This window comes from Myotis lucifugus, unplaced genomic scaffold (assembly GCF_000147115.1).
Source record: "Myotis lucifugus unplaced genomic scaffold, Myoluc2.0 scaffold_41, whole genome shotgun sequence".
Lineage (NCBI taxonomy): Eukaryota > Metazoa > Chordata > Mammalia > Chiroptera > Vespertilionidae > Myotis > Myotis lucifugus.
In genome coordinates, this window is record NW_005871089.1 from 239,153 (window position 1) to 263,768 (window position 24,616).

The window sequence follows — 24,616 nt, forward strand, 5'->3', positions numbered from 1 at the left end:
CCCCCTCCGTGCCGCGCGGAGCCACAAAACCCCCAGGCCTTGCCATGCGGAGCGGCCACCAGGTCCTGCCTCCGCTGTGCGCGCAGCCATCTTGTGACGGCGTGGGGGCATCACACGCGAGGGCGTGACAACTACTTAGCCTTTTATTAGTAAGGATTATACTTCAAAAAAATCTTGAGAATAGCCCAGCCAGTGTGGCTCAGTGGTTGAGCATCACTATGAACCAGGAGGTCATGGGCACATGCCCAAGGTGTGAGCTAGATCCCCAGTGTGGGTGTACAGAAAGCAGCCAATCAGTGATTCTCTCTCGTCACTGATATTTCTCTCTCCTCCCTTTCTCTCTGAAATCAATAAAAATAAAGTAAATAAAATAAAAGACAGGAAAAAATCTTGAGAATAAAATGAATAATCCTATCTAATAATAGACAAACATAGTAATTAACCATACCTCTGCTACGCTTCCCATTGGCTAATCATCAGGATATGCAAATTAACTGCCAACAAAGATGGCAGCCAGCAGCCATGCAGCTGAAGCGAACATGAGGCTTGCTTGCTCCAGTGATGGAGGAAGCCAAGGTTCCCCGCCTGCCAGGCCCAGCTCTGAGCTCTGGATGCAACAATGTTGCAATTATAGAAGCTAAACAAACCCAGAAACCTGCTTTCAGCCGGCCACGGCCTCAGAGCTGGAGCCAGCTCTCAGCACCAGTGACAGCTATAGAAGGTAAATAAATCCCAGAATAAAAAAGAAAGAAAGAAAAAAAGAGGCTGGGAGCTTAAGTCGCCCACCAGCCTGAAAATGGCCCTCAGCCCCTCACCCAGACTGGCCAGGCACCCCAGTGGGGACCCCCACCCTGAAGGGGGTGTGACCAGCTGCAAACAGCCATCAGCCCCTCACCCAGGCTGGCCAGGCACCCAAGTGGGACCCCCACCCTGATCCAAGACACCCTTCAGAGCAAACCAGCCGGCCCCCACCCGTGCACCAGGCCTCTATCCTATATAGTAAAAGGGTAATATGCAAACTGACCCTAACAGCAGAAAGACTGGGAATGACTGGTCACTATGACACACACTGACCACCAGGGGGCAGACGCTCAATGCAGGAGCTGCCCTCTGGTGGTCAGTGCGCTCTCACAGGGGGGAGCACTGCTCAGCCACAAGCCAGGCTGACGGCTGCCAGTGCAGCGGTGGTGGTGGGAGCCTCTCTGGCCTCCTCAGCAGCGCTAAGGATGTCTGACTGCAGCTTAGGTCTGCTCCCCGCTGGCAAGTGGACATCTCCCGAGGGCTGCGGGCTGCCAGAGGGATGTCTGATTGCCACCTTAGGCCCAATCCCCCGGGGAGCAGGCCTAAGCCAGCAAGTGGTCACCCCCGAGGGGTCCCAGACTGCGAAAGGGCACAGGCCGGGCTGAGGGACCCCCTACCTCCGAGTGCACAAATTTTTGTGCACTGGGCCTCTAGTACTATTTAATGATAGACAAACATGGTAATTAACCATACCTCTGCTACACTTCCCATTGGCTAATCAGCAGGATATGCAAATTAACTGCCAACAAAGATGGCGGCCGGCAGCCACGCAACTGAAGCGAGCAGGAGGCTTGCTTGCTCCAGTGATGGGGGAAGCCAAGGTTCCCCGCCTGCCGCGGCCCAGCTCTGAGCTCTGGAAGCAACAAAGTTTTAATTATAGAAGCTAAACAAACCCCAGATACCTGCTTTCAGCCAGCCGGGGCCTCAGAGCTTAGAGCGCCAGTGATGGCAACAGAGTTTCAATTATAGAAGCTAAACAAACCCAGATACCTGCTTTCAGCCAGCCACGGCCTCAGAGCTGGAGCCGGGCCTCAGAGCTGGAGCCGGCTCTCAGCTCCAGTGACAGCTATAGAAGTTAAATAAATCCCAGAAAAAAAGAAAAAAAAAAAGAGGCTGGGAGCTTCAGTCGCCCGCCAGCCTGAAAACGGCCCTCAGCCCCTCACCCAGACTGGCCAGGCACCCCAGTGGGGACCCCCACCCTGAAGGGGGTGTGACCAGCTGCAAACAGCCATCAGCCCCTCACCCAGGCTGGCCAGGCACCCAAGCGGGACCCCCACCCTGATCCGGGACACCCTTCAGGGCAAACCAGCCGGCCCCCACCCGTGCAACAGGTCTCTATCCTATATAGTAAAAGGGTAATATGCAAACTGACCCTAACAGCAGAAAGACTGGGAAAGACTAGTCATTATGACACACACTGACCACCAGGGGGCAGATGCTCAATGCAGGAGCTGCCCTCTGGTGGTCAGTGCGCTCTCACAGGGGGGAGCTCTGCTCAGCCACAAGCCAGGCTGATGGCTGCCAGTACAGCGGTGGTGGTGGGAGCCTCTCCTGCCTCCTCAGCAGTGCTAAGGATGTCTGACTGCAGCTTAGGTCTGCTGCCTGCTGGCAAGTGGACATCTCCCGAGGGCTGCCGGGCTGCCAGAGGGATGTTTGATTGCCATCTTAGGCCCAATCCCCCGGGGAGCAGGCCTAAGCCAGCAAGTGATCATCCCTGAGAGGTCCCAGACTGTGAGAGGGCACAGGCCGGGCTGAGGGACCCCCTACCCCCGAGTGCACAAATTTTTGTGCACCGGGGCCTCTAGTCCTATATAATAAAAGAGAAACGTGTAAATTGACCATCCCTCCGCTACACTCACCAGCCAAGCAGGAGTGAGTATGCAAATTAACCCAATAAAGATGGCGGGTTAATTTGCATACACAGGTGCTGAACAGCCTGCGTCCTGGGAACATCCTTGGGACCCAGGCCGCTCCTAGCCTGTAGGCCCGCGCATAGGCCCTGAGCAGCCGGGGTCCCAAAACGCCCCTGGCCACTCCAGGCCCATGGGCGCAGGCGCCAAGTGTATGTTCCTGCCCCATGGCCGCTTGCACGTGCGCCGGCGCCAAGACCCCCAGCCCAGCGCCCACAATGCGTGGGGCTGGCTGCCGGCCTCGGGGGCATGCGGAGACCCGGTGGCAGCCACGCGCACGGCCCGGGGTCTCTGCACAGCCCCAAGCCCAGCGCCCACAACGCGTGAGGGTGGCTGCCAGCCTCAGGGGCGTGTGGAGACCTGGCGGCCGCCGCGCACATGGCCTGTGGTCTCCGCACACCCCCAAGCCCGGCGCTCACAACATGCGGGGCTGGCTGTTGGCCTTGGGGGTGTGCCCTCCCCGGCGGTAGGGACACGCCCCTACCCCAGTGAACACAACAAAGGAGGTCCTCTGTGCATGAGCTGCAAAGGAAACACCTTTTTTTTTAAAAAACACATATTTTATTGATTTTTTTACAGAGAAGAGGGGAGAGGGATAGACAGTCGGAAACATCAATGAGAAACATCGATCAGCTGCCTCCTGCACACTCCCCACTAGGGATGTGCCCCAAATAAAGGTACATGCCCTTAACAGGAACCAAACTTGGAACCCTTCAGTCTGCAGGCTGATGCTCTATCCACTGAGCCAAATCAGTTCAAGCGTAAACACCTTTTCTGACCGCTCATTGGCTAAGCTCCACTTGCAGAGGTCTTGGTAACTTGGGTTATGAATCCAAGAAGGTGATCTAGGGTTTTTCCACCACATTCCTGGAGGAAAAAACAAAGGTTGGCTGCTGGAGGGGCTAAGAAATATCATATCCTGCCCTAATCGGTTTGGCTCAGTGGATAGAGCGTCAGCCTACGGACTGAAGGGTCCCAGGTTCGATTCCAATCAAGGGCATGTACCTTGGTTGCGGGCACATCCCCAGTAGGGGGTTTGCAGGAGGCAGCTGATCGATTTCTCTCTCATCGATGTTTCTAACTATCCCTTCCTCTCTGTAAAAAATCAATAAAATATATATTTTTAAAAAAATGTCATGTCCTGCCCTAGCCGGTTTGGCTCAGTGGATAGAGCCTCGGCCTGCCGACTGCAGGGTCCGGGTTTGATTATGATCAAGGGCATGTACCTAGGTTGCAGGCTCCTCCCTGGCTAGGGCCCAGGTCACAGTTCATGCAGGAGGCAACCAATCAAAGTGTCCTTCTCACATTGATGTTTCTCTCTGTCTCTCCCTCTCTCTTCTACACTCTCTAAAAATCAATGGAAATATATCCTCAGGTGAGGATAAAAAAAAAAAAAAAAGGTCATATCCTATGAAAGACACATCTTGAAAATGCCTAAAGAAAGTTGTCATTTTTTCATGGTGAAGGGACTGGAGTCCATGTTGATGAAAACCCCTTGGCGGCTGCGGTGGCTGGAAGTGGCTGCAGCAGCGGGGTAATGGGGCTGGTGTTTTACCCTGATCAGCCTGGTCGCCTCCCACAGAGGGCTCCCAGTCTGTGAGAGGGGGCAAGCTGGGCTGAGGGAACCTCCCTTCCAGTGCACGAATTTCGTGCACCCGGCCCCTAGTCCTATATAATAAAAGCCTAGGTGGCGTCACACCCTCACTCAACGTTTTCACAAGATGGCCACCCTCACGTCATCACAAGATGGCCAGCAGGGGAGGGCAGTTGTGGGCGATCAGGCCTGCAGGAGAGGGCAGCTGGGAGCGACCAGGCCGGCAGCGGAGGGCAGTTGGGGGTGATCAGGCAGGCAGGGGAGCAATTAGGGGCAATCAGGCAGGCAGGCAGGTGAGCGGTTAGGAGCCACAAGCAGTCCCGGATTGTGAGAGGGATGTCCGACTGCTGGTTTAGGCCCGATCCCTAAACCGGCAGTCGGACATCCCCCAAGGGTCCCAGATTGGAGAGGGTGCAGGCCAGGCTGAGGGACACACACCCCGCCCATGAACGAATTTCGTGCACCGGGCCCCTAGTATTACTAATAAATTGAACCAAGAAATGGAAAACTTGATAAAAGAACAGTTTCCTGGAAAATGTAACTTAGGATAATCAACTGAAAAAAACAGGAAACCTGCATGAACCTATTATCACTAAAGAAATTTAGTACTTAAAAAAACCTATCTTCATAGCCCTAAATATTAGGCAGTTTTATAAGTAAATATTATTAAATTTCAAGATACAAACAACCTCCATTTTATACAAGTTCTAGAGAGCAGAAAAGAGGAAAAAGTCCCAAACTTATTTTATGAAACTGGTATAACCATACCAAAACCACACAAAGACAGTATAAGAAATTAGAGGGCAATTTAATCGATATTCTCAAGTAATTTACCACATTAACTGATTAAGAGAGTAAAAATAATACATGCAGAAAAAGCATTCAATAAAATTTAATTCTTCATTAAAAACTAGAGGCCCTGTGCACGATATTTGTGCACTGGGGGGTGTGGGGATCCCTCAGCCCGACCTGCACCCTCTCCAATTTGGGAGCCCTCAGGGAGCCCTCTCCAATCTGGGAGTTTCTGTCTGTCTTTGCAATCATATTAGCGAATTGTCTGAGACCCCAACTCAGTTTGGTTTGTTGCTCACAGAATAATAGAGGCATTTTTTTTTTCTTTGCTTCATTGGTGGAGATTTCCTGGAAGTTTTAGGATATCTTCCCTTTAATTTTTCCTAGACACTCTGATTTTACTTATGTCTCTCACCTTTGCTTTCCCTCCATCCCCCAACGCAACAGTAACTTGCTCCAGGCTCACTTTGCTCTAGTGTCAACAGCGGTTCTCAACCTGTGGGTTGCGACCCCTTTGGGGGGTCGAATGACCCTTTCACAGGGGTCGCCTAAATACATCCTGCATATCAGATATTTACATTACGATTCATAACAGTAGCAAAATTACAGTTATGAAGTAGCAACAAAAATAATTTTATGGTTGGGGGTCACCACAACATGAAGAACTGTATTAAAGGGTCGCGGCATTAGGAAGTTTGAGAACCACTGGTCTAGGAGATCCGTCTGCCACCAGAACTACAATTCCCAGCATTCCTGGTGCTCCCATCCTGGGGCTGCCACCAGAACTACTATTCCCAGAATTCCTGGTGCTCCCCATGCCCTTGGTTTTCCCTTCCTGCTCTGTCTCCATCCCATGGCCTCCCACTCTGCCAAGTCCTCCAAGCCCCCAGCTCTCCCTCTCTGCTCTCCGTCTGGCAGCTTGGGGAGCCAAGTTCCCCAAGCCACTCCACTCTCCACCGGCTCTCCTGCTCTGCTCTCCGCCTGGCGCCTGTATATGCAAATTAACCCGCCATCTTTGTCGGGTTAATTTGTATACTCACTCCTGATTGGCTGGTGAGCGTAGCAGAGGGACGGTCAATTTACATGTCTCTCTTTTATTATATAGGATAACTCTTCATAAAGGACATCTACCAACAACCCCTAAGACAACATGGTAACAACCTTAGCTACAGTCCCCTTAAATGTAATTAACAAAGATGCACACTATTATTACCTCTATGCAACACTGTAAACTGATGTTCGAGCCAGTGCAAAAAATATAAGAAAAGCATAACAGATATTAGGATTAGAAGGAAGAAAAGCCTTCATTTGCAAGCAATGTGACTGTATACAGATGAAATATTTTAAAAATTCAGTAAGACTACCTATTACTAGAATATGAAAACTGTCTTCCCACATACCAACAACTAATAACTAGGAAGTGAAAGTTCTAAAAATATGCCACTTTATTATAAAAAGTAATAAAAATTTTAAGTAGGAATAGATAAGACAGGTAAGACTCTAGAGGAAAATGGAAGAATACAAAGTCTTACATAATTATAGTCCACATTCATGGACACGAAGACTCACTGTGGTAAAGATGATAGCTCTCCACAAAACAATCTAAAAATGTAATGTATTTTAGTAAAAATTTCATCAGGATTTGCCTTAGAACTTAAAGTATCTGCAGAATATCTCACTGTATAAACACCAGATTGTTATTTTATATTGTTGGGTATTTAAAATTATCTTCAGTTTTCTTGTTATTATAAATATCTTGATGAATATCCTTAGTATATACATATGATTTTTTAAAATATAAATTCCTAAAAGTAGAATTGCTGAGTCAAAGAGTAAGCACATTGTTAGGACTCCTGTTGGGAATTCCCATGCTGTGCACTCAAACATTTATTGAATGAGATTGAACACACATTATCTATTAATTTGATGGGTGAAAAAAACACACCTTGTTTACATAAGCATTTCTTTTTATCAGATTTGCCATTTGTCTTGCAATTTTACTGATGGGTTCTTTTCTCCCCCTGGAATTTACTTTGGTATCTTTTTTAAACATGACTAGCCACTTCACTTATTTGAGGCTCACTGGCAAAACAACAGGAAATTCTGATACTATTGATGTAGGAAAGTTTATTAAACATGATCTTTATTAAGACTTCAAAAGAATTTTTTAAAAAGGATACACTGATATACTAACTGACAATCTCTTCTTTACACGCTACAGCATTAAAAAAATTTTTTATTGTTTTCAGAGAGGAAGGGGAGGGAAAGAGAGAAACATGATGAGAGAGATGATAAGAGAGAATCATTGATCAGCTGCCTTCTGCACGCCTCCCACTGGGGATTGAGCCCACAACCTGGGCATGTGACCTGACTGGGAATCAAACCAGCAACCTCTTGGTTCATGGGTCAACGCTCAATCACCAAGCCACACTGACCGGGCTAGAATTATTATTATTTTTTTGCCTACAGCATCTATTTCACTTAAATTTTAAAAATTTAAGGGGAACCTCACAACTTCATTTGTGAACCATATAGTATTAACTTTAACAATTCACCCAGCTCTTCCCATAAGTGGCCTGTGGTGACATCTGAAAATGATTCATTATTCATTTGACCCAGCAAACCCCACAAAATCATGCAAATCAAGAGGTTCAAATTTTCATGTTCACTTTAAGAACATTCATGGGACTGCCCAGGCCATCAAGGGTATGCATTTCGAAAAGTCACCAAGTATGGAAACAATGTCACTTTACAGAGGCAATATGTGCCATTTCGTTGTTACAGTGGTGCAGTTGGTAGGTGTGCCAGGCCAAACATGAGGCTGGACACAGGGTGAGTGGCCCAAATAGAGTGCTGAATTTCTGCTGCACAAGCTTAAAAATGCAGAGAGTGATGCTGAACTTCAGGGTTTAGATGTCCATTCTCTGGTCATTGAGCACATCCAGGTGAACAAAGCTCCCAGTATGTGGCATGGAACTTACAGAGCTCATGGGCAGATGAACCCATACACGAGCTCTCCCTGCCACATTGAGATGATCCTTACTGCAAAGGAACAGACTGTTCCTAAATCAGGAGAGGAGCACAGAAGAAATGATATCCCAAAAGAAACAAAAACTTATCGCCCAGGAGTAAATTCAGCATTAAATGCAATAAAAGTAAAAAAACCCCAATTCACCCCAAAGTTTTATTACCTTTTGTCCTCGCTTCACTGGCTGCACAGCTGGGGCATTTTTGCCTGTGTTCTGATGTGTTTCAAGGTGTAGAGCATTTTCTTTTTCTTTGTCTTTTCCCTCTATCACTTCTAAATCCCCTGAGTCACTTGGAAGCTTTTTCTTCTTCAGTTCCCTAAATGTAAGTGAAACAAAAACATCTAATTCTCAGAATTTCAAATTCTTAGTCCCTAAAAAAATTACATGGGGAAGGGAACATGTACAACGTATAACAGATCATGGCTTCTGCTTTACCTGATAATCACCAGTTACCATATACAAAGAAGCACTAATCATCACAAAGGAAAATAGCTTAAAATTTTTCTCTCGTGGGTTTGTCATTCTTTCTGTCAATCAGGCTCAACACACGGTCACCCTCGACTTACCCTTACTTAGTAGCTACATTCAGTTCCTTAACACCTTGACAGCCAGGCAACAGGATTTGTAGTCTTTGTAATTAACATGGCCTTGGCAGATCTTAGCTATTTATTTTATTTTAAAAATATATTTTTATTGATTTCAGAGAGGAAGGGAGAGGGAAAGATAGAAACATCAATGATGAGAGAGAATCATTGATTGGCTGCCTCCTGCACGCCCCACACTGGGAATTGAGCCCGCAACCTGGGCATGTGCCCTGACTTGGAATTGAGCAGTGACCTCCTGGTTCATAGGTCGGTGCTCAATCACTAAGCCACAATGCCCAAGCAGATCTTAGCTATTTAATAAAGTATCTGTCAAGTGGTTGGCTGAATAAATGGATAAAAAATAAGCAGATGAAGGATGAAAGGGAAATTCTATTGCTGTGATATTTTTCATGTGCAAACTCTTCTATTCCCAATGTCACTGTCGTAGGCCAGGTCTTCAGCACTTCCCACCCTGTTTTCCTCCAGGGATTTCCCCCAAAATCTTTTCTACATTAACTTCTAGATTAATCTTCCTTAACTGTTTACCTATGTCACATTCCCATTCAAAATCTTCCAAAAGTCCTCTTCACATTACTTTCAAGATAAAATCCAAAATCCTTAGCTTGTCATTTTAAGTTCCCAATGTAAGTTCCATTTTGCCAATCTTATCTACCAGGTCACAAACATGAACTTTCTGCTCCTTTCACCTCAGTCTATTCATCATCTCCTCAAAGCACTATGCATATTGCTTCCAAATTCCCACTACCTTATGTTCATGTTAATTCTCCTTGATTGATGTCTCTGTATCTTCATTTACCTAAGTGCTAATCTATTTTCAAGAATACTTCTGATGGTATTTCTCAAAACACCTGAACTCACAGCAATTTCTTACTCCTCAACTACTGTATCAATTTCAGATAACACTATACTTGACCCCTGAACAACACAGGTTTGCACTTAATATGCCCAGTAGAAGTGGACCCAGGCAGTTTAAACCCGTATTATTTGAGTCAACTATATTTCAATCCGTGGTGAGGAATCCACAGATGCTGAGGCCAGATTGTAATTATACAGTATGAGGATTTTTGACCCATGTTGTTCAAGGGTCAAATGTATTTACAGATTTATGACCATTTCCTGAATCCAGGACTCAAAAATTTTTGTTTGTTTGTTTGTTTTGTTTCTAGATTCACTTATTAAATTATTCATATGTTTTAGTATGTCAACAATAACAATCACTGTTCATAATGAAGTAAAGAGGGGCTCCTGGAATGTGGCCTAGAGAGGTTGCTAGAGATAAAGGAGGTTGTGGGAAGGAGGTAGACTAGCGAGAAGCACTTGAAAAAGGTGAAGAATCCAAGTGCAGTGACAGCTGCTGTGAGTATGGAAGTCGAGAAGCTCAATATAAACAATGGCAATAACTTTGAAGGGTGACTAACATCCTGGGCAGAGAAATAACAATGTCAGTCAGGATTTTCCACTTTTACCTCCAAAATGAACTCTTTAAATCTCAGTGTCTCCATTCTTTTCCTGAATTGAGATGTGCCTTTCTCTCTGAGCTAAAAGAGTTGTTCAGTCTTTGGGAGGAGCTGCTTAATAAATGATCATCACTGAAATATTGGCAATTTAAGTAAGGATTAGCAGTGGGGCAGAAAATACTTGGCATAATTTGAGCACCTGGTGGGTACTATAGAAGTTGCTGTTGAATGGGGTAACTTCTTTTAATCTGTTTCAGGTTTAAAAGAAGCCAGGTAATAGACACAGGGTTGGCTGTACCTCATTAATACAGTATCCACTTAGACATGTGGCTATCAAGCACCTGAAACATGGCCACGGCGATGAGGAACTGAATTTCAAATTTTATATCATTCTTTAAAAATATATATATAATTTATATTTATAATTGATTTTTTAGAGAGGAAGGGAGAGGGAGAGTTAGAAACATTGATGAGAGAGAAACATCGATCAGCTGCCTTCTGCACACCCCCCACCGGAGATGTGCCCGCAACCAAGGTATATGCCCTTGATCGGAATCGAATCTGGGACCTTTCAGTCCACAGGCCAACGCTCTATCCATTGAGCCAAACTGGCCAGGGCAAAATAAATCTTTATTGTTGAAAGGATTACATAAGTCCCCCCTTTTCCCCCATTGCCCTCTCCCCCCGCAAGCCTTCACCACCCACTGTCTGTGTCCTTGGGTTTTGCTCAAAAGCTTCTTGATGGCATGAATTTTGTATTTTACCTCTTTGTATACTAGTTTTAGTCTTTTTCACTTACAGTGGTTGTCTCAGTTGTCCTATTCCTTCTGCCTCTACCTTTCTATTTGCCTCTAGAGACCTGCTGTATTTAAAAACGGACAACAGTGTGGCGGGAGGAGAGTGGGGGGAGGTGGAGAAGGATATAGGGGGGATAAATGGCGATGGGAAAAAATAAAATAAACTCTTATCTGCATCCTTAAAAAAGAGTGTTTTCCCTTATGTAAAACTCTCCTAATTAATTTCAAGTGTTCCTACTTATTCTTGTCAATATTATCCTAAAATTAGGTTGTCAATTTAATATATTGCAATCACTATTATACATATTTATGTAATAAAAGGTCTGTCTCATGTCATATAACACACCTCACTGATTAAGATATAAAACAGAAAAACCTCTTAAGAGCTAAATATTAAAAATGAAATAAGATTTTATGCCCTGGCCGGTGTTGGTAATTGGTTAGAGCATCGAGGGTTCGATTCCTGGTCAAGGACGTGTTTCTGGGTTGTAGGTTTGATCCCCAGCCTCTCCCTCTCCCCCTCTTCCCTTCCACTCTCTCTAAAAATCAGTGGGAAAAATATATCCTTGGGTAAGAATTAACAAAAAAAACCCCAATAAAATGAAATAAGATTTATGGCAAATCTTGGCAATTTTAATTGACAAGGGACCCCTCAGTGCACAAAGGGAGGTCTTTAGAACAGCAAGGTGATCTGTCATAACTAAATTGTCAATAAAAAATAATTACATGCTTTTCAGTTAGATAATACAAATATGTTTACCTTCTTTCCTTGGCAGACAAATGTCTCCGGCTCTGTAATTTACTGTCACTCTATTAAAAAAACAAACAAACAATATCACGACTAATTTTCCAAACAATAAAATTGACAAGTAGAAAATTATTCTATTCATTGAGAAGGACATGTTTGTTCTTCATAAAACTTTCAAAACAGCTTACCATATTAGAAGATTCTTCTTTTGAAGCCAATTTATGGAGGGACCTATGAAAAGAGGAATCCACTAGCCTGTAGAAGGCATGTATTTACAAAGTCCCAAAACATTTCCATATCATACCCTTAATTACTGACAATCCTACAAATTTTCAAATTACAAAATCTAATTGCTTACTTATTTCCTCACGCTTTTAAATATATTCTTAAATAGCTGACATGTATTGAACACTTACTACGTACCAGGCACTGCTAGATGCTTTAAATGCATATTATCTTCACCAAAACCCAATGAACTGGATAATAATTTTCACCAAGAAGAAAACTGAAGCTTAGACATAAAGCAACTTGCCCAAGGATACACTCTGAGACTCAATTCTGATCTGACTCCTAAGCCATTCTTAACTACTCCAATGATAATGCTTTTATAACTATGGTATTGTTAACTTGGTGATCAGTTAAAGACATTAAAGACTCAAACACCTTATTTTTTGCATGGCAATGCCTTTCTTATATTATTAGCATTTATAATCGTTTACTTATTTCTATTTTGACCTAGTTTAGTCACTTTTGTATTTACTGTATTTTTCCACCCTGGGTCCTGGGAATTTCTTTAGAGAGACCAGACCTCCAAATCAAATTGTAAAAAACATAATAAAGTCACAGAACAGGGTAAAAGTACTAAGGTCAATTCCAAAATAAAACTTACAATTATAGTTTTTAAATTACCTCTGGGACTGAAGGTGGGACAAGTCAATGGTAGTATCAGGATAATTTAATATCTCTTCCCCTTCATCCTTCATCTCACCAACAGATTCCTGATCTTTTACTACCTCTTCAGATTCTCCTTCATCTTCGGAGCTTTCTTCCTGCATTAGTTCTTCATTTAGCTCATCTCCACCACTATGAATATTAATACCCTCCTGGTCAACCTGAGACATGAATTCCACTTCCACAGGAGTTTCCTGTAATTCCTCTTTATCTTCTTCACTGCTACTGTCTCCTCCATCTGTAGAATTACCATGAGAAAAGTCAAGAGTGCTATCACCACAAAAAGCTAGATGATTTCCTTGAAAACTTCAAAAAATATTCTACTGATTCCGTTTCTCCAAAAGATTACCAGAAAATGCCTGTTTATCCCTACAGGGTTCTCTGATTTACACAAAAGGATACTCTGTATCATGAATTGGTTGGAACAAATGATCTCCAAGATGCTTTACCATAATAAACTTCTTGGACATTACAACCATCTATATATATAAAAGCCTAAGCGACCAAACAACCGAATGACTGGTCGCTGTGACGTGCACTGATCATCAGAGGACAGACGCTCAATGCACAGGACCAGGCTCCCTCCTGTCTGGATTGGGCCTGCGGGGATCAGGCCAAAACCGGCTATCTGACACCCCCCAAGGGGTCCTGGATTGCCAGAGGGTGCAGGCCAGGCCAAGGGACCCCATCAATGCACAAATCCGTGCACCAGGCCTCTAGTTTCTAAAATAAAAACTATAACTTGTCTTTGTTAGGTATTTCCAAAAAGGAGGACAGAAGCAGTTCTATAAATTCTGTTGCTTTTATTTTAATTTGCATGTAAGAACTGAAATTAGATAATCCTATATAATAAAGTGGTAATATGCAAATTGACCATCACACTTTTGCACAAGATGGCCACCCCCATGTGGCCACAAGATGGCTGGCAGGGAAGGGCAGTTGTGGGCAATCAGGCCGGCAGGGGAGGGCAGTTAGGGGCGACCAGGCTGGCAGGGGAGGGCAGTTGGGGGCAATCGGGCCAGCAGGGGAGCAGTTAGGCATCGATCAGGCTGGCAGGGGAGCAGTTAGGCGTCGATCAGGCTGGCAGGCGAGCGGTTGGGAGTCAGCAGTCCCAGATTGTGAGAGGGATGTCTGACTGCCGGGATGTCCGGGATTGGGCCTAAACTGGCAGTTGGACATCCCCCGAGGTATCCCAGATTGGAGAGGGTGTAGGCTGGGCTGAGGGACACCCCCCCCCCCCCCTGCACGAATTCCATGCACCGGGCCTCTAGTGTGGTATATAACTGACACACAGCATGTGTTCACACTCTGGCAAAAGGAACACTATCTAGCAATATGGCCTAGTTACCTCACCTATAAAATGGGATACCACCACCCATCTGACAAGGATGGTTTTGAGAATTCAATAAAAAAATAATGTAAATAAAGCACTTTATATAGTATCAAGAACAGATTGAAAATTTTAAAAAAAGAGACTTGTTACAATAGTCAGTAGTCGTAAATAAAACAATGCAGTATTACTCCCAAAAATGAATGACCCTAGGAGAAAGATAACTATAAATATAACTTATTTTCTTTAGTTCCTTCAGGTAGATAGGTAAATTTATTCTAGTAACCATAGTTGCTCTCCACTAGAAGCAAATATATTATTAAATCAAGCTAAATTATCTTAAAGGAAATTGTACTTGTTATGAACTCATCTTTGTATCACTTCTAAACCCTAAAGCAGCAGTTCTCAACCTGTGGGTCACGACCCCTTTGGCGGTCGAACGACCCTTTCACAGGGGTTGCCTAAGACCATCCTGCATATCAGATATTTACATTATGATTCATAACAGTAGCAACATTACAGTTATGAAGTAGCAACGAAAATAATTTTATGGTTGGGTCACAACATGAGGAACTGTATTTAAAGGGCCAGAAGGTTGAGAACCACTGCCCTAAATAAGTGCTCATTCATATTTATGAATTACCCAATAAATACTGAAGTTTTATTATATAAATATATACTCAAGTGTACTAGTTATGGATCTAATTACTTTATAATTCACTAGGATTATAAGCATATTTAACATTTCCCAAAACAAAATTCAGTAAATGAAACTTCAATTATCCAAAAGGAGCTATGATTTTCTAAGTAAGAATTTAGAAGCAAAACTAGATACAGGCAGTCCTCGGGTTACGTCGGAGATCCGTTCCTATGGCGCGACGTAACTCAATTTTCGTTGTAAGTCAGAACCCACCTACACAAGCACCCATGTCACTCACATGGAGCACATACAGAGCAGTAATGAAGTGAAACAGTAAAAAAAATTTTAAAGATAACAATTCCTGACCTTTACTTGTGGTAAATAAATAATAAAAAACATAAAGCACATATGTACATATGTTAAAATGACAGAACTTTTTTTTTTTAATAAATACTGAAAATGGGAGATGGCGACGTAACCACGTAACCACGAAATGACCGTACATCAAGTCCGATGTAACCCGAAGACTGCCTGTAATAGAAAACATTATTAGGTACTTTATTAAAGTCTGTAAACTACCTAGTTGTTCCATTTCTTCTGATATGAGTTCACTTGTGCAACTCGCCAGTGTCTCCATGTCTTCATCTTGCATTCTGACTTTTCGTTCACCTCGATGTCTCCAAACACAAGACTCATCTACCTATGGAAATAATCCCTTTTCATTGATGGAACTTTAAGTGAGGCTAATGAAAATCAGAAAAAAAAATAATAAAGAGCCTGGCTGGTGTGGCTCAGTGGTTGAGCACTGACCCATGAACCAGAGGGCATGGTTTGATTCCCGTTCAGGGCACAAGCCTGGGTTGCAGGAGGCAGCCAATCAATGATTCTCATCATTGATGTTTCTATCTCTCCCTAAAAATCAGTAAAAACATATTTAAAAAATATAATAATGAAGAATATGAAAAGTACCTTAAAGAGGAAGCTAAACCCCAGCATTAGATATGACGGAGGAAGGAAATTCTTTTTTCCTACAAAAGATAATGGACATAAATGTTTTACAAATCTGTTTTCTTTATTTTATGCTTGCAAGGTATCTGACACCAATGGCTACACTTGTTTTGTCTTTTCTCTGTCAAGAGGAACATTTCCCATTTACAGAAATTGGCATTATGTAAGGAACAGGAATTAAGATAGAAAAATATGATTGTTTGCTCTCATCCTTTGGGTTAATCAGACCCTGAATAATCAATTTTTAGAAAAAAAGGTCATGTTATACTTTCTTACCCTTATAACTCTAAACTATGTGAAGTACATATTCATCAACAAAAATATATATGGAGATGACATGACAAATGCTAAATTTGCTACAGCAGAGTAATTTTCCTTATTTCATAACAGACTTCAAATATATGAAATCAAGACAAGAGTCTGTTCTGAGAATATTAGCAGATGGTCCTCAAACTGGTTCCTATAACCCACTGACAATCATTACCTCTTATCATGAAGCTTCCTGTTGTCAAATATTCTCCAGTTGGTGCTGTTTTAGACACCTGAGGAACACGTAATACATTATACTCTTGTCTTTAGAAATACTTAAAAAAAATATTTTCAATGAAGAAAGTCATATTCAAGTAAGCAGTGCTATGTCCTGAGAAGTTTATAAATTTAGCAAAAATGATCAATGCTGATGGGATACGTCTCTTTAATGATAAATATACCCTTTGCTGTAACAATGAAAAAAAAAAAAAGAACACACTAGAACATACTACATCAGTAATTTTCAAATGTCTTGGAGTAGAGCCAGAACTGGTCCACACCGTTCCTCTAGTGTGAGATATAATAAAGAAGTAGTAGTTTAGTAAGTTTACCATACAACTATACTTACTAAAATAAAACTATATTTATTAAATAAAATCCTTTTCTGAGATACTCTTTTTGGTAATAAAATAATCTTTTACTTTAGGAAATAAAAATGATAGCAGATTTTAAAATATATTCTAATTTGACAAAATAGGAAGTGAGCAAGAGAGTATCTTTATTAGTCATAGTTATGCAAAGGATTAAAAAACCTATTCATAAAAGAATTAGAGTCACTTTCATAACAAGACTGAGGCAGAAAAACCTAATCTCAGAAGTGATATTTCCTAAAAATCCAGTATCACAGCATAGCAGAAAATAATATAACTGATATAAAAATGAAACAAAAATATAAGGAAGGATAATGGTATTGAATTCTTTTTACCACATACTTTTTCATTATCTATCTATCTATATAAAAGGCTAATATGCAAATTGTCCCCATAGGAGTTTGACCAGGAGACCGATTGCTTGCTATGACATGCGCTGACCACCAGGGGGCGACGTGGAACAAAGGAAGGCCTCAGCTGGCAGCTGGGGAAGGCAGGCCCTGGCCGGCAGCCAGAAAAGGAAGGCCCTGGTTGGCAGCCGGTAGGAAGGCCCTGATCGCCGGCCAGGTCTAGGAACCCTACCCATGCACAAATTTTGTGCACTGGGCCTCTAGTTAATTATAATTCTTGAAAATGTATATCAATAGCAGTGTAAAGTCAAATGTGGAATGAAGTATCATCACAAAAAAAAACATAACCATAAAGTAAGACAATCACTAGCCCTAGCTGGTTTGGCTCAGTAGATAGAGCGTCGGCATGTGGACTGAAGAGTCCCAGGTTCCATCCCCAGTAGGGGGTGTGCAGAAGGCAGCCGGTCAATGATTCTCTCATCATTGATGTTTCTATCTCTCTCTCCCCCCCTATAAATCATAGAAATATATTAAAAAAGAAAAAAGGGACAATCACTATAATTGAGTGACTACAAAACCATTGGATATACCAACTTTCCTGGAAGGGCCAAAAGCAATTCAGAAAATTCCAACAAGTATGAATAGGAGAAAGCTGTTTTAGGTCAGTATGCCCGTCATAATTAGAACACTCTCTATCCCATATAATTGCATGGATCACTCTCTCTTCATTTAGGACTCTGCAGCTCAAATCTTAACTTCCCAGATACTTTGTTCAGAATGGCAGCCCCTATCACTCTCTATCCCCTTAAAAAAAATACTTATAGCAATTGCTATCTGGCATTACGTATTTTTCTCCACTACCAAAATGTCAGCTCCATCAAGTAGGTAGGTACTCAGCCTTGTTCACTTCTATACCCCTAAAATTTGGTACATGGTAGTTCTTAATAAATTAAGAAAAGGACCATAGCCGTTATTACCTGATGATGGTACACCCACCAAGCACTAGTGATAACTCGGGCATCCCAAGCAGCACTGTAGCAAAGTGCCATTGTGCCAGCTTCAGTCAAGGTTCGAGGAGGAATCGGTTCTCCTGTAATAACAATGCTACAATGCGTCAGTACCCAAGTACAGACTTTCTACAGAGCAAAATATGAAAATCACAGGTGTGGCAGGTTTAATCTTCTTATATTTTAAATACTAGTACTACATTTTTATTTTAATATTATAAAAAGTTACTATTTTTTTTATTAAAATGTATTTACAGCAGGCTTTTAAATGGTCTAAGTCAGTGGTCGGCAAACTCATTAGTCAACAGAGCCAAATATCAACAGTACAACGATTGAAATTTCTTTTGAGAGCCAAGTTTTTTAAACTTAAACTATATAGGTAGGTACATTGTTATTAACTTAATTAGGGTACTCCTAAGCTGGCCTTTGCTAAAAATGTTTCATTTTATAATAATAAAGCCACCAACACAAAATAATTACAATTCTTAAATTGATGACAAAAATACCTGTAGGATTTGCAACTGGTTGGAAAAATATAGGTAACTTCATGCTTCGAGTAGGTACTTTTGTCACCCGCGCGATTTGCGGAGGCGACTAGCACTAACCACTGCACAATGAGACTGCTGACTGGCCCACTCAACTCGTGCATGAATCGCGCGCGCCTCCCCCGCGCCGCGTCTCCCGTCGCCCGACTGACTGACACCCCCCACTTCTTCTAACGTCACTTCTTCAAAATAGACTCGCCCAGGCTGAAAACCGACTTCTGTGCATGGGCCACAAAGTTTCAATCGCACTGTACGTACGCGCCCGCACGTGGTATTTTGTGGAAGAGCCACACTGAAGGGGCCAAAGAGCCGCATGTGGCTCACGAGCCGCGGTTTGCCGACCACTGGTCTAAGTAAATAAAACAAATTAGAGAAGAAATTTCCTCTCTTATGTCAGTAAATCTAACCTCATTCCAAAAAGGATAATTTAAACAATCTATTTAAAGTTTGAAGACTTCCAGAATTATTACAGATTCACTAAATCATCAAAATAAAGAGCATATTAATCACAAACCCCTAGTTATATTTCAAATATTTTTAAATTGGGATATAACTTACATAACATAAAATTGACCCTTTAAAAATATACAGGTTTGGGCAGAAGTAGGTTTATAGTTGTATGTGAATATAGAGTTTATTTTGGAATTATTATTTATTATTGTACAAGAGGCCCGGGATTCCCTCAGCCCAGCCTGCGCCCTCTCGCAGTCCAGGACCCCTTGGGGGATGTCCACCTGCTGGCTTAGGCCTGCTCCCCGGGGGATCGGGCCTAAGATGGCAGTCAGACATCCCTTTGGCAGCTCAGGAGCCCTCAAGGGATGTCCACCTGCCAGCTTAGGCCCGCTCCCCGTGGGCCTAAGCCACAGTTGGACATCTTAGCGCTGAGGAGGAGGTGGGAGAGGCTCCTGCCACCACCACTGCGCTTGCAGCCGTCAGCCCGGCTTGTGGCTGAGCGGAGCTCCCCTTGTGGGAGAGCACAGTCGTTCTGTTGTTAGGGTCAATTTGCATATTACCCTTTTATTACATAGGATTATTTCCCACATGAACAGCTATAAACTTACTTTTGTCCACTTTGTAAAATTCAATGGGTTTTAGTATGTTCATAAAGCTATGGAACCATTATTACTAATTCCAGGAATCTCCATAATCCCCTAAATCCTGTATGCATTAATATAGTTTTATTTGTTCCTTATCAATTTGGATATTTTTAATTTCTTTTTATTGCCTAATGACCTATTTAGTACCTCCATAAACATGGAACAGAAGCAGCAATAACAGCCATGCTTATCTCATTCGTGATCTTAGGGGAAAGCTTTCAGTCTTTGAGCATTAAGTACAATTGTTAGCTGTGGGTTTTCCATAGCTATTCTTTACCGAGTTGAGGAAATTCCCTTCTATTCCTAGTTTGTTGAATGCTTTTATCACAAGTGGGTGTTAGATTACTGCCAAAGGCTTCTTCTGCATCAATTTAAATGATCATGTGATTTTTTTACTTTATGCTATTATACTTTACTACATTAATTAATTTTCAATCATAAGACAAACCTTGCATGCCTGGGATAAATCCCACTTTGTCATGGTGTATAATACTTTTAACATGCTACTAGATTCAGTTTCCTAATATTTTGTTGAGGATTTTTGTGTCTATATTCATAAGTGATATTGATCTGTAGTTTTCTTGTTATGTCTGTCTGGTTTTGTTATTAGGGTAAAATGGTCTTGTAGAAGAGTTAGAACAGCGGTTGTCAACTTTTCGGACCTTGCGGACCACCAGTGGTCCGAGGACCACCGGTTGGTGACCGCTGAGTGAGAAAGTGTTCCCATCTCTTCTATTTTTTGGAAGACTTTGTGAAGGACTGAGGTTTAATCTTCTTTATTTTTTTTTTTTTAAATATATTTTATTGATTTTTTACAGAGAGGAAGGAAGAGAGATAGAGAGTTAGAAACATCGATGAGGGAGAAACATCGATCAGCCACCTCCTGCACATCTCCCACTGGGTAGTTTGTGTCTTTCTAAAAATTTGCTCATTTCATCTAGGTTATCTAATTTGCTGCTATACAACTTTTCATAGAATTCCCTCATAATTCTTTTGATTTCTGTGAAGTTGACAGTAATGTCCCCTCTTTTGTTCCTAATTTTAGGAATCTGAACCTTTATTTGTTTTTCTAGATTTTAATGATTATAATTTTGTTATTGATTTGAAATTGTTCTTCTTTTTTATTATAGGCATTACCACCATAAATCTCTCTCTAAGCACTGCTTTAGCTACATCTCCTAAGTTTTGATACATGGTTTTCATTTCACTCATCTCAAAGTATTTGCTGACACCCAGGCCCCTAAAGATTTCCTCTTTGATCCATTGATTATTTATGAGTGTGTACTTTAATTTCCATACATGTGTATATTCTCCAAATTCTCTTCTATTAGTGGTTTCTAATTTCACTCCATTATGGTCAGAAAACTTAATTTGTGTGATTTCAATAGTTTTAAAATTTATTGAGACTTTTTAAAAAATATATTTTTATTGATTTCAGAGAGGAAGGGAGAGGGAGAGAGATAAAAACATCAATGGTAAGAGAGAATCATTGATTGGCTGCCTCCTGCATGCCCCACACTGGGGATCAAGTCTGCAATCCAGGTATGTGCCCTTGACTGGAATCAAACCCAGGACCCGTCAGTTCACAGGCCGATGCTCTATCCACTGAGCCAAACCAGCCAGGGCTGAGACTTTTTAATGAATATCACAGGGTCTCTCCTGGAGAATGTTCCATGTGTACTTGAGAAGAATAAGAATCTATTGTTATTTGGTGGAGTATACTAGAGATGTATTAGATCTAGTTAACTTAGTGCTGTTCACATCTTCAATTTCATTGTTGATCTTATATCTAGTTATTCTATCTATGATTGAAAGTTAAATACTAAAAGTTAAATATAATTGCTGAATTACCTATTTTTCCCTTCAATTCTGTCAGATTTTGCTTCATGTATTCTAGGGCTCTGTTGTTGAGTGTATATGTATTTATAATGGTTATAACTTACTAATGGATTGACTGTTTTATCATTATAAAGTGCCTTATCTCTATTGAAAATTTTTGTCTTATAGTTATATTAAAACATTTTAACAAAAGGAATTAAAGTTCTGAACAGAAAGAAATATAATACCTGTTGGATTTTTAATGACACAGCTAGTAGCTCCATGAAGATCAGCATGTACATAAATGTCCCCTTAAAAAGAAGAAACGATACTCTAAATTCTGTTTTGTTTTGTCACAATCATTTATTTATTTACTGTTTAATGGATTCAAAACCTAAAAGTGATAAGAAGACATATAAATTCCATCTCCTATCCCTGGGAGATTTCTTATAGGCCTCCTTATAGAAAGCAATGCTAATATGGTAGATTATAAAAATGACCACAATTCCTCTCCCTCCTTCTACCCACACCTCTTTGCTTTGTGACTGAAGCTTTTCCCATTAAGAGTGGAGTCTACCCCAATAAATTAAAAAATAATAATAATTTTTTTTAAAAAAAGAGGTGGAGTGCATATCCCCATCCCTTGGATCTGGGCCTACCTCATGACCTGCCTTGGCCAAAAGAATGTGGCAGATGTGACTAAGTGCCAGTTCCCAGCCTAGGCCTTGAGAGGCCTTGTGTGCTTCCTCTCTCTCAGAAACTTGCTGAGTTACCATGTAAGCAAGCCCAGACTAGCCTGCTGAAAGGGTGAGAGACAGATGGAGCAGATGAGTCATCATTGCAAGTGCAAAGGTCCTGAGGACTATGATGTTTGACATGTATGAAGAGCAGTCAGGAGGCCAGAGTGAGGGGAGAGTGGTAAGAAAAGAAGCTGGAGAAGAAGCCAGGATCCTTGTAAGCCATGATAAAGACTTCCAGTTTTATTCTAAGTATGTGAGAGCATCAAATGAATTAAAGGAACAAACAGATGAATACAAGAGTAAATGGTCAACCAGAGAAAAGGAAAATGCATGGTTCTTAACAGGTAAAATGAGCAGCCGCTGCTTGCTGTGGACACCTTATCTGGGTTTGAAACTCAATGAGAAAAACCCATATGCTCCATAACAGGCTCAACTCATAATGAACAGAGCTAGAAAAGACAGAGACCAAGCCCTGGGCATCATGTAACCTGACCCTGCTGCTTTCTTCCGTGGTTAAGAATCTTCAATGGTCATTAGATTAGTTCTGGTATTGATTATTGATTTCTGATACCCACACTGAGGGTTCAGCCACAGTGAGGCGGTGATTATCAGCAAACAAAAATAAATGAGAGGCCTTACACCACAGGGCTTTAGTCCTTTCTAAATGTTAAAAAAGGTTATAAACATTAGCACTGAAAAAATTAAGCTTTTAAAAATTTAATCTATGATTTTGGAGAACTAACATGCTAATATAGCAAAGAATCAAAAGTCCAACACTGCAGATTAGCTTAGCATTACTACTTTAGAAATATTCACTTACGATGATAATTAAGTGTCAAACTATAAACCACCAAGCATCAAACTCTTTCTACTAACTCAATTTGTCAAAGAAGTTTAAAATGAAAATCTATAGCTAATATTGAGATAACTGATCCAATTACTTAAGAAAATATTCTTTAGAATTTTAATCATACCTACCTGGTGTCAAGTATCTTTTCACGATTATTTCATTCTGTTGCTGATCTCGTCCTCCTATAATTAAATAGTTCTCTGAGCTAATGAACCACAAAAATTTCTCAAACCTACCAAATTGAAATAAGAAAAGTTAACATTTCTTTTCCTTTATAGTTGCCTAAATTCACATCCCCCCCTTTTTTTTACAAAGCAAAACAAAACAAAACAAACAAACAAAAACAACAGGAGGCTATCCTGTGTAGGTTAAGACAACTTTAAGGTTTGATTTTTCTTAAAAAATGAAGTTGAATTTTATTGAAAACTTATACAGTGGGGCCTTGACTTACGAGTGTCCCAACTAACGAGTTTTTCGAGATACGAGCCGTCTTTTGGCCGATTTTTTGCTTTGAGTTGCGAGCTAAAATTCGGGTTACGAGCCAGCTTCAGATACCCCACTGCTAGTTGGCACAGCGAACGTCACAGTGAACGCCACATCAGCCCAGCATCACGTGTCTCACTCGTTCACTGTTGATTTGACATACGAGTAATTTGAGTTACGAGCTCCGTCACGGAACGAATTAAACTCGTAAGTCAAGGCCCCACTGTAATATAAATTGCCCTAGGACCTTCTTAAGATAGTCTGAGAAGAAAGCAACTAAATTCTGTATTTGAAAAATATATGTTCTGTCCAGCTGGTGTAGCTCAGTGGTTGAGCGACCTATGAATGGGGAGTCACTGTTGATTCCCGGTCATGGCACATGGCTCTGGTTTTGGGCTTGATCCCTGTAGGGAGCGTGCAGGAGGCGGCTGATCAATGATCTCTCTCATCACTGATGTTCTCTCTCTCTCTCCCTCTCCTTCCTCTCTGAAATCAATAAAAGATATTAAAAAAACAACAACACATATATGGCCCAGCTGGTGTGGTTCAGTGGTTGAGCACTGACCTATGAACCAGGAGGTCACAGTTGGATTCCTGGTTGGGGCACATGACCAGGTTGAAGGCTCGAGAGGTGCGGGGGAGGGAATGAGGAGGCAGCAATCGATTTTCTCTCATCACTGATGTTTCTATCTCTCGCTCTCCCTCCCTCTCTGAAATCAATAAAAATATTAAAAATACACATATATATATTTTTTTCTCTCCTTAAATCCCTCTCATATAGATAGCCATCTTAAACACAAGGATAACTTATAACAATGAATTATACAAAACCAAAGCATAAAATGTCTCAAGGTCCCCAGGTTTAGCTTTCTTTCAGTGAGAAACTATATAGGTTTTGGGACCACTGGTAAGAAAGAAGAAAAAGTTTTTCCCATTTTGTCCTCAATCAACTGCATGCTTACATATATGATATTCTTTACACTTATTTTTATACAAAAGACCAAATATTGCCTACCAAGTGTAACTTTTCTCAAGGGACAAAGTAATCTGGGTTTTCATAATTAATATGTACCATCACAATAAAAAGTAATGAGTATATATTTGTATGACATTTAGAAAATGACATGCAAAACAATGAACATACATATTTCTTATATTACATATA

The 24,616-nt window shown here is 41.5% G+C and overlaps 1 protein-coding gene across 11 annotated transcripts in view; it reads right to left on the reverse strand.

Annotated features, from left to right (window-relative positions):
• NEMF (nuclear export mediator factor) overlaps positions 1-24,616 on the reverse strand; it is a 69,525-nt gene that overhangs the window by 7,694 nt on the left and 37,215 nt on the right. For 9 of the 11 annotated variants that reach the window (XM_014454980.2, XM_023753074.1, XM_014454979.2 and 6 more), the window contains 10 exons: positions 23,097-23,200; positions 21,627-21,689; positions 17,889-18,001; positions 16,147-16,204; positions 15,624-15,682; positions 15,234-15,354; positions 12,643-12,922; positions 11,922-11,964; positions 11,746-11,795; positions 8,289-8,442 (listed from right to left, as the gene is read on the reverse strand). In XM_014454980.2, the coding sequence (XP_014310466.1) occupies positions 8,289-8,442; positions 11,746-11,795; positions 11,922-11,964; positions 12,643-12,922; positions 15,234-15,354; positions 15,624-15,682; positions 16,147-16,204; positions 17,889-18,001; positions 21,627-21,689; positions 23,097-23,200 (1,045 nt within the window). Of the gene's footprint in view, positions 1-7,624; positions 8,161-8,288; positions 8,443-11,745; positions 11,796-11,921; positions 11,965-12,642; positions 12,923-15,233; positions 15,355-15,623; positions 15,683-16,146; positions 16,205-17,888; positions 18,002-21,626; positions 21,690-23,096; positions 23,201-24,616 lie in introns of those variants that run through there. The other 2 variants (XM_023753081.1, XM_023753077.1) reach the window with 2 other exon arrangements.